The sequence below is a fragment of the Syngnathus leptorhynchus genome, chromosome 5, assembly GCF_054491065.1.
Source record: "Syngnathus leptorhynchus isolate UIUO chromosome 5, UIUO_Slep, whole genome shotgun sequence".
Taxonomy (NCBI): domain Eukaryota; kingdom Metazoa; phylum Chordata; class Actinopteri; order Syngnathiformes; family Syngnathidae; genus Syngnathus; species Syngnathus leptorhynchus.
Genome location: NC_141199.1, coordinates 5222850 through 5236448, shown reverse-complemented (window position 1 = coordinate 5236448; position 13599 = coordinate 5222850). Strand labels below are relative to the sequence as shown.

Genomic DNA, 13599 nt, shown 5'->3' with positions numbered 1-13599 from the left:
AGATGGTTTGATAAACGTGTTATTTTTGTAATACTTACTTGAATAACTCTGAATGTTACGTCAGGCCCGTTCTCAGCTCCTCGTTTGTGTATATGTTACGTTAGCATACCATATTGTTTAGCCTGTTGTTGCTGGTTCATGTCTGTTTTCGGTGTTGGATTTTGACAAATACATTCGCCCTAAAAGTGTGACTTATACTCCGGAGCGACTTATATATATTTTTTTCACTTTATTGTGCATTTTATGGCTGGTGCGACTTATACTCCGGAACGACTAATAGTCTGAAAATTACGGTACATATTTTTTTCTTATTTTACACTTACCAATATGGTGTCCCAATGAAAGAGTCTCTCCTCTGCAGTGTTTTAGTGTTTCGAGCAGAAACACCAAAGTCAGCTGAAATACATGTAAAAATATAAAATAAAAACTTAGTGACAGGAAATCTACATAAGTTAGATAAACCAAAATGAAATCATACAACCAAAACAAAATGCCCAAATGAAAATGTATTTTCTTGGTAGAGTCTGAGACTTGCTATTTCTAATCTCACCTGACAATTATTTTTTGCTTTAATTTAACTTTTACTAGTGTTACATTTGATTAAGAAAATGTTTGGCCAGGGATAAGACTTATAATCAGGACCGCCTTATATGTGAAAAAAAAAACACATTATTACTTATATAGTTATATAGATCTGTGGAATAATTGGAACTGCAACTGATGATGAGTCCGACGTCAGCGCCACATGTACTTCCAGAATCAGCAGCGACGTTTTTTTTAAAGTGACACAGAGGACGAAGATTTCGATGGATTTGATGATTTGGAGTGACACGGATGGTTCCATAAAATTGTTATTTACGTTATAGTTATTTGAATAACTGTTAATAGGTTATGTCAGGCACGTTCTGTTCCTCGTTTGTGTTAATGTAACATTAGCATACCGTATCGTTTAGCCTGTTATTGCCTCTTCGTGTCTGTTCTTGGTGCTGGATTTTGTCAAATAAAGTTGCCCCAAAAATGCGACTTGTACTCCGGTGAGACTTATAAATGTTTTTTTCTTATTTATTATGCGTTTTATGGCAGGTGCGACTTGTACTCCGGTGCGATTTATACTCCGGAAAATGCGGTAATTAATTCAACTGGGTCTTTTGCAAGAATATTTGATCTATGAAACCACCCTCCTTGATGACAGGACAAGATTTTACAGGTCCTTCCTTACCCAATTTAACATCACCATCTAGAGTGAGCAGGATGTTGCCAGCCTTAAGGTCTCTGTGGATTATTTTTATATCATGGAGGTAGACAAGGGCCTGTAGAGTCTGTCGGCACACCACCTTAATTTGTGGCTCTGTCAAGGCTCTCTCCAGTTCTGAAAAAAGTAATGGACACAAAATAGAGATAGAACACAAATATGGATTAAATAGATCATGGATGAAACATTTTAGTAAAAAAATATATAACAAGTGGACTCACCTAACATAACAGCATCTACAGCACCTCCTGCACAGAACTCGATGAGAATCTACCATTGGTGGAAACAAAATTGAGGTTTTTTTTTTTTTTTTTTTTTTTTTTGTGAATCATCACTAACTGATCAACAAGCATAAACTATGGTTGCGTTGTTAAAACATTAAATCAATCAACAAGGAATATAAAGCTGATCATTCACGTTATGAGTGATTCATCGAAACAAGAGCTCTTCCAGGACTGATTTATGGTACTGGATGTTCATTCTCATACCAGGGCCGATTGCAACATATGTGGAGGCAACGTGTGCATTTCTCACTGACTGTCATTAATTAACATGTAAATGATCAGGTTGTCTTATCATAAAATCTCAGCATAAACGCTACGCATAAACTCTATGTGAAGTAACGAAGGACTCTGAGTGCTTAAAAGCCATTTTGAATCATTCAATAGGGCTGGTGGAGTAAGAGGATTGGCCCAGTTGGGGCCACATTGTGGAAACTATTTCACGCAGCTACGAGCTAGACCTCTTAAGATAGGCCTTAGCCCTTCTGCTGCAAATAGGATTAGAGTTTCTATGGACACTGGCCCTCAAGGAGTGGGAACGTGGCAAGATGCAGATTCTGGAAGCATATTTTCTATTGAGCTTAAACAAGTCTAATCTTTTTGCATGTTTCAAAATCAAAGCTTGTCTTTGAGGACGATGCAAATCTGTTACTAGTTCGTACATAAAATGTTGGGGGAAAATAATACTCAAATCATTGCCATGAGGAAAAGAAGTCAGGCTGTGCTTTGGTTTAACCACTGAGAAAAGCTATTTTGTTTGATGTTTTTCATTAAGGCACGAGTGTTATTTATAGACATTTGGTATTCAAAATCAATTATTTAAGCACCTGTAAGAAAAGACTAGCCCGAACTTTTCACTGTGGTTTATTGGCATTCCATGGTTGAGAGGTTTTTTAAGACTGATCCACTTATAGTAACAAAGCCCATACAGGACTGAAAATGACTTAAGACTCAAAACAATCTTGGCTAGTCAACATGCAGTTGCACACCATTGTATGTTTTTCTGTAGGCGAGCAGTTGTTTCAGCGGCTGAATTGTTATACAATGGCTCCCACAGAGTAGCGGCATCATTCATGGGCTGGGACCGCTGTTTCCTCCCAAACATATTGGTTTGACAAATGCGAACGTACGTACAAATAAGACTTTTTCCCCTTGAGGGTTCAAAGTATACAAGGACTGAATTATTCCATACATGATGAAAGGTACTTGTAAATTGAAAAAGTCCTTGTTTCATCTTTGATTTTCATCCATGAAAGATACTGAAGGATATTTTCTTAGCATTGTTTCTTATGTAGGAGGTGAAGAGAGAGCAACAGCATATTTTGTTAGTTTATACAAACTTATGTACTTTTCATACTTTTATACTGTTTTACTTATCATGTCAACCAATGTGTACATATTCCTATTAATTTATATATTTTATTATGTCAATCAATGTGTAAATACTCGTAATAATTTATACACACAGTTATTCAATCAGAACACTGACAGCGCACACAAGTCATGAAGTAAATGTGTGTGTGCGTGTTATAATAGTCATTGATCAGACACACTGTTTATTCATTTGGGGACACAATGTTTATAGCAGTCGTCACCAACGTTGTGCCCGGTAGCGTCTAAGGATCTCTTGGGTAGCCCCAGGCCTACTCTTCTGTACATGTAGCTCACCAGTGATGGGACATTACTTTAGGGGGAATGTCAGAATAATAATAATAATAAAAGCGACTATCAAAGATTCATGGAAATACCAGTGTTGCATAGCTGTGTCCTTATTACTGCGAGAAGTCAGTAACATGATCAGTGTCTTCACATAACTGTGTGTGACCTACAGGTATCCCTTAGAATTAATTAGTATTGCAGTCGCTCTCAGTTTTTAAAAATAGCTTGACGAGCCCTGATTTAAGGATACTCGACGTGGTTTTGGTTGTAATGCAAATCAGTACATATGGCATTTGTCTCATATTAAGTAACACCATAGGGTAACAATGTAAAACACAGTCTAGGTACCAAAATTAAAAAAAAATCAAATTTTGTCAGAGGTATAATAATCCTGTATGATAATTAACAGTTAAAAGCTATTTAATTCATCTTGTGAACTTTGGCCCTGAAATTTGATAAGCATACAGTAAGACAATGTGTTAAGTTATGGAAGCATTTCAATATCTTGCAGTATTCAAGCTGTGTAAACTGCCGTATTTGAAACAAGGTTTACAACTAAACATATTTTGCAACATTTTGCAAACACTAACCCCCTTCAGGAAACATTACTTTGATATATTGCTCAGCATGCAGTTACTTACCCAGAGTTTGCCCTCAAAATAGAAAGCATCAAGCAGCTTGACAATATTTTGGTGATCACATGAGGCCAAGATGTCAATCTCTACCATGTAGTCCTCCAACTCTTCTTCAGTCTTTGTGTCAATAACTTTCGCAGCAGCGAGGACACCTGTCTGTTTGTTCTGAGCCTGTAGAATGCAAATGGATGGTTATGAAAATGCATTATTTTGAATTTGAGTAAGAGTTGCAGTGTTTATGTTTTGGTAATGATCTAGAATAGGCATCTTGAAATGATGGACTGAGTCAAGGTCTCATGTGGACCATTATAATAGTCCACCTGATCATGACCAACAAAATTTGATTGAGCATGATATGGCTCTTATTAGTGAAAATGCAATCTCATGTGGTAAAGAAGTCTGTGAAACTCCCGACCAACTTCTTGTGGAAATGTATTCCATTTGTCTTCTGCGAACAGAAAAAGTTAAATGAAGCTGCCACAGTGAGATGGAATACTGTACCGCCTTTCCTGGTGATCTGCCATGTTCAATAGTACGTTCTGGAAAATTGATCCCAGAGTTCTTAAACTAAGAATTCTGTGTAAAATGGATCATGTCCAGTGGACAATTCAAACCTCCTGTCAGTGAGCAGGACAGTAGCCAGTGATGATTTTTAATTTGAACTGTAAATGTAAAAATCATCAGTTGTTCATAATACTGCATTGTGCTTTCTGTGAGTCTGGGATGAAGCAAGTTTGGCCACTTGTGACAAAGTCATTGTGCAATAAGTGTAGAAATGACAACATGAAATGAGGTAAAGAAAATCTTTGCTTAGAAAGACAACTTTTGGTAACATTTTACAATGGTTTGACATACATTTTCTTGATTTTCTACAAAAACCTCTGGGTGCATAACTGCACTTTGCTTCTACTTATGGAATGAAGCAGACACTTGAGAATTGCTATTTGTCTGGTATTAACACTAATCAGAACAGAAAACATTAATTTGTCATTCTTGTTGATTCAGTGAATTTTCCTGTCACGTATTTTTCATTCATTGACACATGAAAAAAAAATCCAATTAATCACCCAGTACTTTTATGGAAATTTTGGATTCAGTCACTATTATACAACACACAAGTGTTATCTTTTAGAAATTGGACATGCACATTTTAGAACCACTTGATGAGTACACAAATAGAAAGTAAAAGTTTACACTGATGAGATGTAGACCATCGTCTGGAATGAGAAGGTCCTCGCAGTCATATTTGACACAGATCTATCACAAAGTTGTTTGTGCGTGGCTTTTATGGAAGGTGGGTGGGTCTCAGTAAAAAAAAAAAAAAAAAAAAAAAAAAAAAAAAAAAAAAAAAAAAAACCGTCTCAGCTGACACTGCTTATGGCACTTGCTGCTTGTAGCCTTCTGGGTACAGTTACTGAAACGGATCTGTATTTAAAAGAACACGAAGAGTTTGACATTCCTTACCTTGAACACTTTTCCAAAGGCTCCATCTCCCAATTCACCGATAATGGTCCATATTTCCTCCGGGTTTTCATCTCGTCGGACATTCTCGTATTGTTTCTTCTTCTTCTCAGTTCCCAATTTAAATATTTTACGTAAATTAAAGAATGACATACTGAAGCATAGGTAATTTACTTGGAAAATGGTGAACAAATCAAAAGTTGAATCTCTTTCTATTGTGGCACCATATATAAAGCAGACAAGTATCGTAAAATCTGATGGCCACCGTAGCTTTTGATAACAGTCCAAAACCTAGCTTAGCCTCTGACTCTCCACTGACCAGTCCAGAGAATTCTGTGCACTTTTGTCCATCGTGGGTCACTTGGGTCATTCAAATGGTGTTGAGTCTCCTGAACTCGTCGCGACATCAGAAATCTGCTCGAACGATACCATTCATTTAATGCTAAAGAGTACCAAGGGTTTGTACCTAATCTGAGCGACCAGTGGCCCCGTGGGTTTCCTTCTTCAACCAAAGTGGAAAAAGAGTAAAGCGAATTTTCTTCCAAGTAGTTCCAAGCAGTAAAAATCTAAAAAACCTTTAACACTAAATCCGGTTATATTACACGTAGCACGTAGTTCTGCATTAGCTAAAACATTCATCCTCCCTCGGTTGGGTTTGGTAATCTAGCGGATTTAGTACCAATGCGCGTCCACGCGTGCGCGTGACGTCGCCTTTCTTTCTTTTCACGTTCTTGTTGATAGTTGGCGCGGACAATCAAGTCATTTGTTGTCTCTATCTACAAGTACGACCAACGAAACTAGACGTTTAGGGTAAAATTACTGTTTAAGTTGTAACAGCAACCTTCGGGAGAGGGGTGAGTGACATTCGTGGTCGGCATGTGGCATTGTTTCTTTTGTACTATTGTGTGTAGGTTTAACTACAAGTCCCATGCACCATCAGTGTTCATCGAAGGCGCGCTGTTTGAAACGTTTTTTGAAGAAAAATTAATTATACCAATTTATACCACCTATTAAATTATTGTAATACACATCCACACTCATACGCCGTCCATTAACTAAATGAAAATTACCTAAACTATATACACATTTTTAAAGTGTGTCACGTGACCAATGTTATGTCTCCGGACGAAAAGCTACACAACAATCTAGCTATCTTCCTTGCTTGAGCACGGCAAAGAAAAGGCTTTTTAAGAATAACCACTATCCTTTCAAAATGAGCTATCGCCATTAGGTTGGTACAATGGATGAATATGAAGTAGAGCTCCCATCCATGTTGTGGGGATTGGATCCGATCTTTTCTGCTTTCGCCAGGCTCCATATCACAGACATCTTCGACATGAAGGAGTCCTGTCAAGTGTCAGGTAAACTGTTTGCATGCTCTCTGCGATCCAGGAACCTTGCTTTGGAACATTGTAGTAATACGACTAAAAAGTATCTTTTCTGTCTGTCTGTCATCAGATATTTATTTCTACAAGTCACATCCGATCCACAAGGTCGATGTTCTTGGGACAGTCGTTTATAAGCGGGAAAGAGAGGACTTCTTCTGTTATGGGGGTGCTTTTGAAAATAATGTTTTATGGTTTCAGGGATAATGCCAAACACAATCACAATCGCTCTCTCGCTTTTTTTTTTTTTAACAGTGGACGATGGCACTGGTGTCATAAACTGCATGTGTTGGAAAAATGACCTGTTTAAAGAAGAGGGGAATTCTGGTAAATATGATTTTTAATTTCAATTTTCGAGAACATACCGAAAAAGAGAAAAGTCACTGTGCATGGGGTTTATCAAGTGATGACATTACCATGCAGTGCAGTTTTAAAATGCTTTAGATGAGCAGCACTTTTGGGGTGGGCGTCATGGTGACATTCAGTCCAAGCTCCACTGTTCTCTCACAGCGAGACAGGTTTTGGTTTCATGCTGGGATTACGCACTGTTTTTCGTTGTGTTTGCATGTTTTCGCCACACTTGCCTAAATTGCCTTTGCAGATTGCTCCCGCAATCCTAAAAACTGCATGGCAGGTTAATTGCCTGAGTTTAAATGGTTAACTGACTGGTGATCAATTCAGAGTGTTGTCTGCCTCTCATTAAATGTCAGTAGAAATAATTGATTACTGCAAAATTGATGTCTAAGTAATCATTAAATACAACTGAACAATTTGTGTTTTTTTAACTTTAGACATGGGGAAACCTCAGGATGGCCTTCAGGGAGGCTTTAATATAGCTTTTGAGCAGAAAAAGCTGAGACATGCCCAGCAGACCCACTGCCGCGTAGAGATTGGAGAGCTTCTGCGAGTCAGAGGACGAGTGAAGACCTCAAGGCAACAGAGAGAGATTACAGCCTACACGTACTGTGAGTCAAGTGACACTTTCCGTTCTTCTTTACATTTCCTGTTTTAATAATCAATTACTTGCAGTCGTAAAGACGAGCAGTAGAAGTAAAGATGTACATTTTAGTTGTGCTGTCTCATGATGGGTGGTCGATATACATACCTGACCGTCTGTTATGCGCTCATAGCCAACCAATAGGAGGGTCCTCACAATCTCCGTCTTTTGGCCATTACTTTTATGCTGTGTGTATGCAGATAAAGTGAACGACCCAGTCATGGCAGTCCAGATTGAATGGATGATTGAGGTTTTACAGCTATACAGAGAATTCTATGACAAACCACTCCATCTACAAACCAACACTGCGAGGTAAAGATGCTGCAGACCCTCAAAAAAACACACAAATAGATCCCAAAACATGCAGTATATGGTGTAAGATGTACTGTTAGAGTCTTATTGCAATAATAGATGTTTAGTATTTTTTGCTTTTTTACTTATTAAAAAATGTAATTCTATAGTTCTAACACAGGGTGGCGCATGAGCCCCAAAGGGGTTAAATAAAAAGCTCTAGGTAAACTCAAACCTTTTAGAATTGAATTCACTAGAATAAATCAACAGTTGACTACAATGAGTACAATCAGACTTTTTTTATATGCCACAATGACACGCATCTGAAGAGTTTTAGCCCATTCGCGCCTCAATACACAGTTTTATTGACTGATTCATTTATCTATTTATTTATTTGAAGAGGGACAATGCACATTAATGAACATCAGTATAAAAACAAATATAAACATGCCGAATTATAGCTACAAAGCTAGTTTTCATCCGTAGTCCCCAGGCAGGCCAATACATAAGAAAATTGAATACGCCCAAAAAAAAAAATGTATGTATGTATGTATGTATGTATGTATGTATGTATGTATGTATGTATGTATGTATGTATGTATGTATGTATGTATGTACATATGAAACAAATGAATATAACAATATATTCGAGAGAGCTTTTGCCTCATTCAAATCATGCAAAAACTGTATTACATATTAATATCTGAACATTTAAACATGTAAACTAAAGTGCAATCACATTTGTTAATGAATGGCTTCTGGTTTTTGAAATGTAAATACACCTACTGTTTCTCCATTTTCTGTTATCTTTTCCCTTATTTAATTCTCTTTTCTTTCTTACCGCTATTTTATATTTTTCTTCTTCATGCTACCGCTATTTTATTTTTATTCTTCGTGACAAGGGTTCGCTTTAGCCTGGGGAGTCAAGTTCAGCATTCACTTTAAAGATATCTGGCGCCATCTAGCGTTGTGAATGGGTATATTGTCTAGACCCCGAATGTAAGATGACCCCCACTTTTTCAGTCTTATTCGACTGGGGGAAATTTATTCGACAAAATCCAACACCAAGAATAGACATAAACGACCAACAACAGGCTAAACGATACGGTATGCTAACGTGACATAAACACAAACGAAGAGCTAGGAACGGGCCTGACGTAACATTGACAGTTATCCAAATAACTACAACATAAAAAACACCTTTATCAAACCATCTGTGTCACTCCAAATCATTAAATCCATCAATCGTCCTTTATATCAACAATGCCGGGTGTGCGCCGCGCCGCTGACGTCGGTTGCAGTTCAAATTATTCCACAGGCCCAGATAACGATATATAAATTATATATCAAATAACAATTATATAAGAAACAATATTATCAAACCATCTGTATCACTCCAAAAAATTACATCCATCGATCATCCTTTATGTCAACAATGCCGGGTGTGCGCCACGCCACTGACGTCTGTTGCAGTTCAAATTATTCCACAGGCCCAAATAATTATAAACAACAATTTTATCAAACAATCTCTGTCACTCCAAGTCATTAAATCCTGTGATCGAATTCTTAGTCGTTTATGTAAACACCACCGCGTGTGCGCCGAGCCGCAGATGTCAGTTGCAGTTCAAATTACAGTAATCCCTTGCTACAATGCGGTTCGTTTATTGTGGTTTCACTACATCGAGGATTTTTGAATTTTGAAAATTTGTGAATAATTTCACATATAAGTCATATAATTATAATATATAATATATATATATAATATATAATTATTATATAATATTATATATATATATATATATATATATATATATTATATATTATTATATTCAATATAACATATATATATATACCGTAATTTACTATAAATCGCGTTTTTTTCTTAGTTTGGGTGGGGGGGCGACTTATACTGAGGAGCGACTTATATGTGAATTTTTTTTCACAAATTTTCAAAATTCAAAAAAAAAAAAAAAAAAAAAAGGGAACGTGATAAACAAAACGCGATGTAGCAAGGAATTGCTTTAATTTGAATTTCAAGTGACGTCAGTGGCGCGGCAGTTGTTTACATAAACGACAAAGATTCGAACGTGGGATGACGAAGATGACGAAGGGCCCCACGTACTACTGGCATGATTAGCGGCTTTGTTTGTAAGTGACACGGAGGACGAAGAGTTTGAAGGATTTAATGATTTGGAGTGACACAGAAGGTTTGAAAAACTATTATGGCTTTAACGCATGCCCGGTCCTTCTCGACGGGAGCTCTCTTTCACCTCCGTGGATGGAAGTCAGGGGCTGGCGCTCGGCCAGGTGGCTGTCCGGGGACGGTGGATGGGGCTCGGACATGCCTGTTTTTCTTTCACCTCCGTGGATGGAAGTTCAGTAGTTGTTGGCTCGTTGAACTCTTGTTTTGTTAAATAAAGAACCGTTTACCAAACCCACGTCTTTCCTGGTACTTTGTTAACGCTACAATATACCGTAATTGTTGTTGACATAAAGAAGAGGAATTTGATCAATGGATTTTATGATTTGGAGTGACAGAGATGGTTTGATAATATTGTTGTTATATAAACCCACGTCTTTCCTGGTACTTTGTTAACTCTCCAATATAGTTATAGTATATAGATATATAGATATAGCTATATACTAGATCTGTGTGGCGCGCGTGCGCGACGTTAACATGAAGGAGGAGGAATTTGATCGATAGATTTAATATTTTGGAGTGACACAGATGGTTTGATAATATTGTTGTTATATAAACCCACGCCTTTCCTGGTACTTTGTTAACGCTACAATATAGTTATATACTAATTCTCCTTCACACATTCAAGGCCATCCATAACCTTGCTCCTCCATACCTGTCAGACCTCCTTCGTGTACACAGTCCTACCCGGTCTCTCAGGTCTGCCTCCAGTATCACCCTCACTGTCCCCTCATTTCATCTGTCAACTATGGGGGCCAGAGCCTTCAGTTGCTCTGCCCCTCGCCTCTGGAATTCCCTCCCCCCGGACATCAGAAACATTGACTCTATCGAACTTTTTAAATCTCACCTCAAAACCCACCTGTTTAGGCAGGCATTTGTCTAAGTTTATTGCTCTGCTCAAGAGGTCTCTTTGCTTTTAGACTTCTTTTCTTTTAATTGTGTCGATTTTATGTGTTCGGCGACCTTGAGTGCCGTGAAAGGCGCCATACAAATAAAATGTATTATTATTATTATTATTAGATCTCTGCAGCGCACGCGCGGTGTTGTTGACATAAAGAACGAGGAATTTGATTGATGGATTTAATGATTTGGTGTGACACAGATGGTTTGATAATATTGTTGTAATATGATAGTTATTTGAAATATACTTTATATATCGTTATATGGGTCTGTGGAATAATTAGAATTGCAACTTACAACGGGTCCGAGGTCAGCATATGCGGCCCATACGCGGCATTGTTTACATAAAGCACGATCGATGGATTTAATGAATTGGAGTGACACAGATCAAAGTCAAAGTCCGTTTTATTGTCAATTTCTCCACATGTTAAGACACACAAAGAGATCGAAATTACAGTTCCCACCGCCCCACGGTGACTAGACACACTACACAACACATCCAATCAAATAGCAAAAGGGTTTATAAACGTGTTATTTATGTAATACTTGAATAACTCTGAATGTTACGTCAGGCCCGTTCTCAGTTCCTCATTTGTGTATATGTCACGTTAGCATATCGTATCGTTTAGCCTGTTGTTGCTGGTTCATATATGTTTTTGGTGTTGGATTTTGACAAATAAATTTGCCCCAAAAGTGCGACTTATACTCCGGTGCGATTTATATATGGGTTTTTTTTTCACTTTATTGGGCATTTTATGGCTGGTGCGACTTGTTCTCTGGAGCGACTTATAGTCTGAAAATTATGGTATTTTTTTTTCACTTTATTGTGCATTTTATGGCTGGTGCGACTTACACTCTGGAGCGAATTATAGTCTGAAAATTACGGTGTATATATATATATATATATATATATATATATATATATATATATATATATATACAATTTGTGTGTGTGTGGGTACACCTATGAATAGTACATAAGAAAGAGGTTCTTGTTGGAAAGACTTGAAAAGTGATATCAAGTTTTTCAGCTCCATTTTTGTCTGTCTGGTTTTCAGTGAATCTCCCATCAGTTACCTCAGTAAGGCAACACATATCATCAAAGATTTCTTAGAGCAGAGGTCTGTGAGCAAGTTCAGACCTTGTGATATTCAGGACCTCCTGCAGCCTCTGTTCCTCAGTTGTAATGAAACAGCACATGCAGACCAGGTGTGCCTCACCATTGACTGACACTGACACATTTATGTGATGCTGCTAAAGAACTTTATTAAGAAGTAATGGATTATCATGATTCTATGCTGGTGTTTTAGGAACCTGTGACGGGTCCATCTACATACCAGCAACTAAGAATACTCCTTAAAGAGGCCTTGAAAATTTTACAGGATGAGGGGATTGTGTACCAAAGGGTGAAGTCTCAGGACGAAGTCTATTTTGTAGGAAACAGAAGAGATGACTGCTTAACTCAAGGTCAGTGCAAAGGATCATTGTGGTCCTTTTTGACACTTTTTGTTTCTTGCTAGGTGACTGCAAAGGATAAAGATCTTTTTATGGTCATTAAAGACATCATCAGAGAGGACTCAAAAAAAGAAAAGTGTATGTGACTCAATTTTATGACCACCTCCTGCAGGTTGAACACTTGTGTTCTCACGGCAGTTTCCTTGTTTTTTTAGATCAAGAGACGGGCTGCCACATCTTGCACATCTTGTCTTCAGTACGACAGCGCCACAGTGTGAACGTGAGCAAGCCAGTGCTTGAGCTGGTTCTCAAATTATTGGAGTGCAAGAGTGACATTGTCAGTACTGGAGATAACTACTTTACTATGTTTTAGTTTGGGGTTGGTAATTACTATGTTTCGTAATTATTTACATAAAAGTTGTACTAAGTTCATTTTGTTTCTCTTGTCAATCACTTTTTTTTGGTTCTTTTATCACAAACAATTTATTTTAGAAGTTAGATCAATAAAATCTGGTAGTATCTTTTATTTATTCTTAAAGTTATACATATTTTAGGGATGATGCAGTATACAAGACTGTCTCAGAAAATTAGAATATTGTGATAAAGTTCTTTATTTTCTGTAATGCAATTAAAAAAACAAAAATGTCATACATTCTGGATTCATTACAAATCAACTGAAATATTGCAAGAATTTTATTATTTTAATATTGCTGATTATGGTTACAGTTTAAGAAAACTCAAAAACCCTATCTCACAACATTTGAATATTTCCTCAGACCAAGTTAAAAAAAAGGATCTATAACAGCAAAACAAAACTTTTTGATTTTTGATTTCCATATTATGTATTTTATGTGCCCTCTTTGCATCCATTGCAGCCTGGTGATCCTGAAAGGGGGATCCATCCATCTGTGGTCCCTTCTCAAGGTTTCTCATTTTTCCCCTGGTAGGGGTTTTTGAGTTTTTCCCTTTTGGGAGCTCAAGATCAGGGGATGCTTTGAGAATAATTGTCAATTGATTGTCTATGTGAAGCCCTTTGAGACTGCTTGTGATTTAGGGCTATACAAATAAACTTGACTTGACTTG

The 13599-nt window shown here is 37.4% G+C and overlaps 2 protein-coding genes across 8 annotated transcripts in view; one reads left to right on the top strand and one right to left on the bottom strand.

Annotated features, from left to right (window-relative positions):
• The window catches only part of LOC147056288 (STE20-like serine/threonine-protein kinase), a 23083-nt gene extending 16776 nt beyond the window's left edge, over positions 1–6307 (bottom strand). Inside the window, exons 1-5 of one of the 3 annotated variants that reach the window (XM_085911208.1) lie at positions 5292–6307; positions 3834–3998; positions 1474–1522; positions 1220–1369; positions 324–396 (exon numbers count right to left, since the gene is read on the bottom strand). In XM_085911208.1, the coding sequence (XP_085767334.1) occupies positions 324–396; positions 1220–1369; positions 1474–1522; positions 3834–3998; positions 5292–5441 (587 nt within the window). In that variant the 5' untranslated portion in view covers positions 5442–6307. Of the gene's footprint in view, positions 1–323; positions 397–1219; positions 1370–1473; positions 1523–3833; positions 3999–5021; positions 5131–5291 lie in introns of those variants that run through there. The other 2 variants (XM_085911206.1, XM_085911207.1) reach the window with 2 other exon arrangements.
• stn1 (STN1 subunit of CST complex) lies at positions 5588–13599 on the top strand. 5 transcript variants are annotated; one of them, XM_085911210.1, is made up of 10 exons: positions 5588–6142; positions 6520–6649; positions 6747–6842; positions 6929–7000; positions 7465–7638; positions 7871–7982; positions 12120–12270; positions 12372–12494; positions 12582–12654; positions 12732–13592. In XM_085911210.1, exons 2-10 carry the CDS (start codon positions 6529–6531, stop codon positions 12887–12889), a joined length of 1080 nt encoding a protein of 359 aa, XP_085767336.1. In that variant the 5' UTR covers positions 5588–6142; positions 6520–6528; the 3' UTR covers positions 12890–13592. The 5 variants fall into 5 exon arrangements, 4 of the variants coding, with proteins under 4 accessions (XP_085767336.1, XP_085767338.1, XP_085767337.1 ...); XM_085911212.1 differs by having other exon boundaries at positions 5590–5812; positions 6600–6649; XM_085911211.1 differs by having other exon boundaries at positions 5590–6142; positions 6600–6649.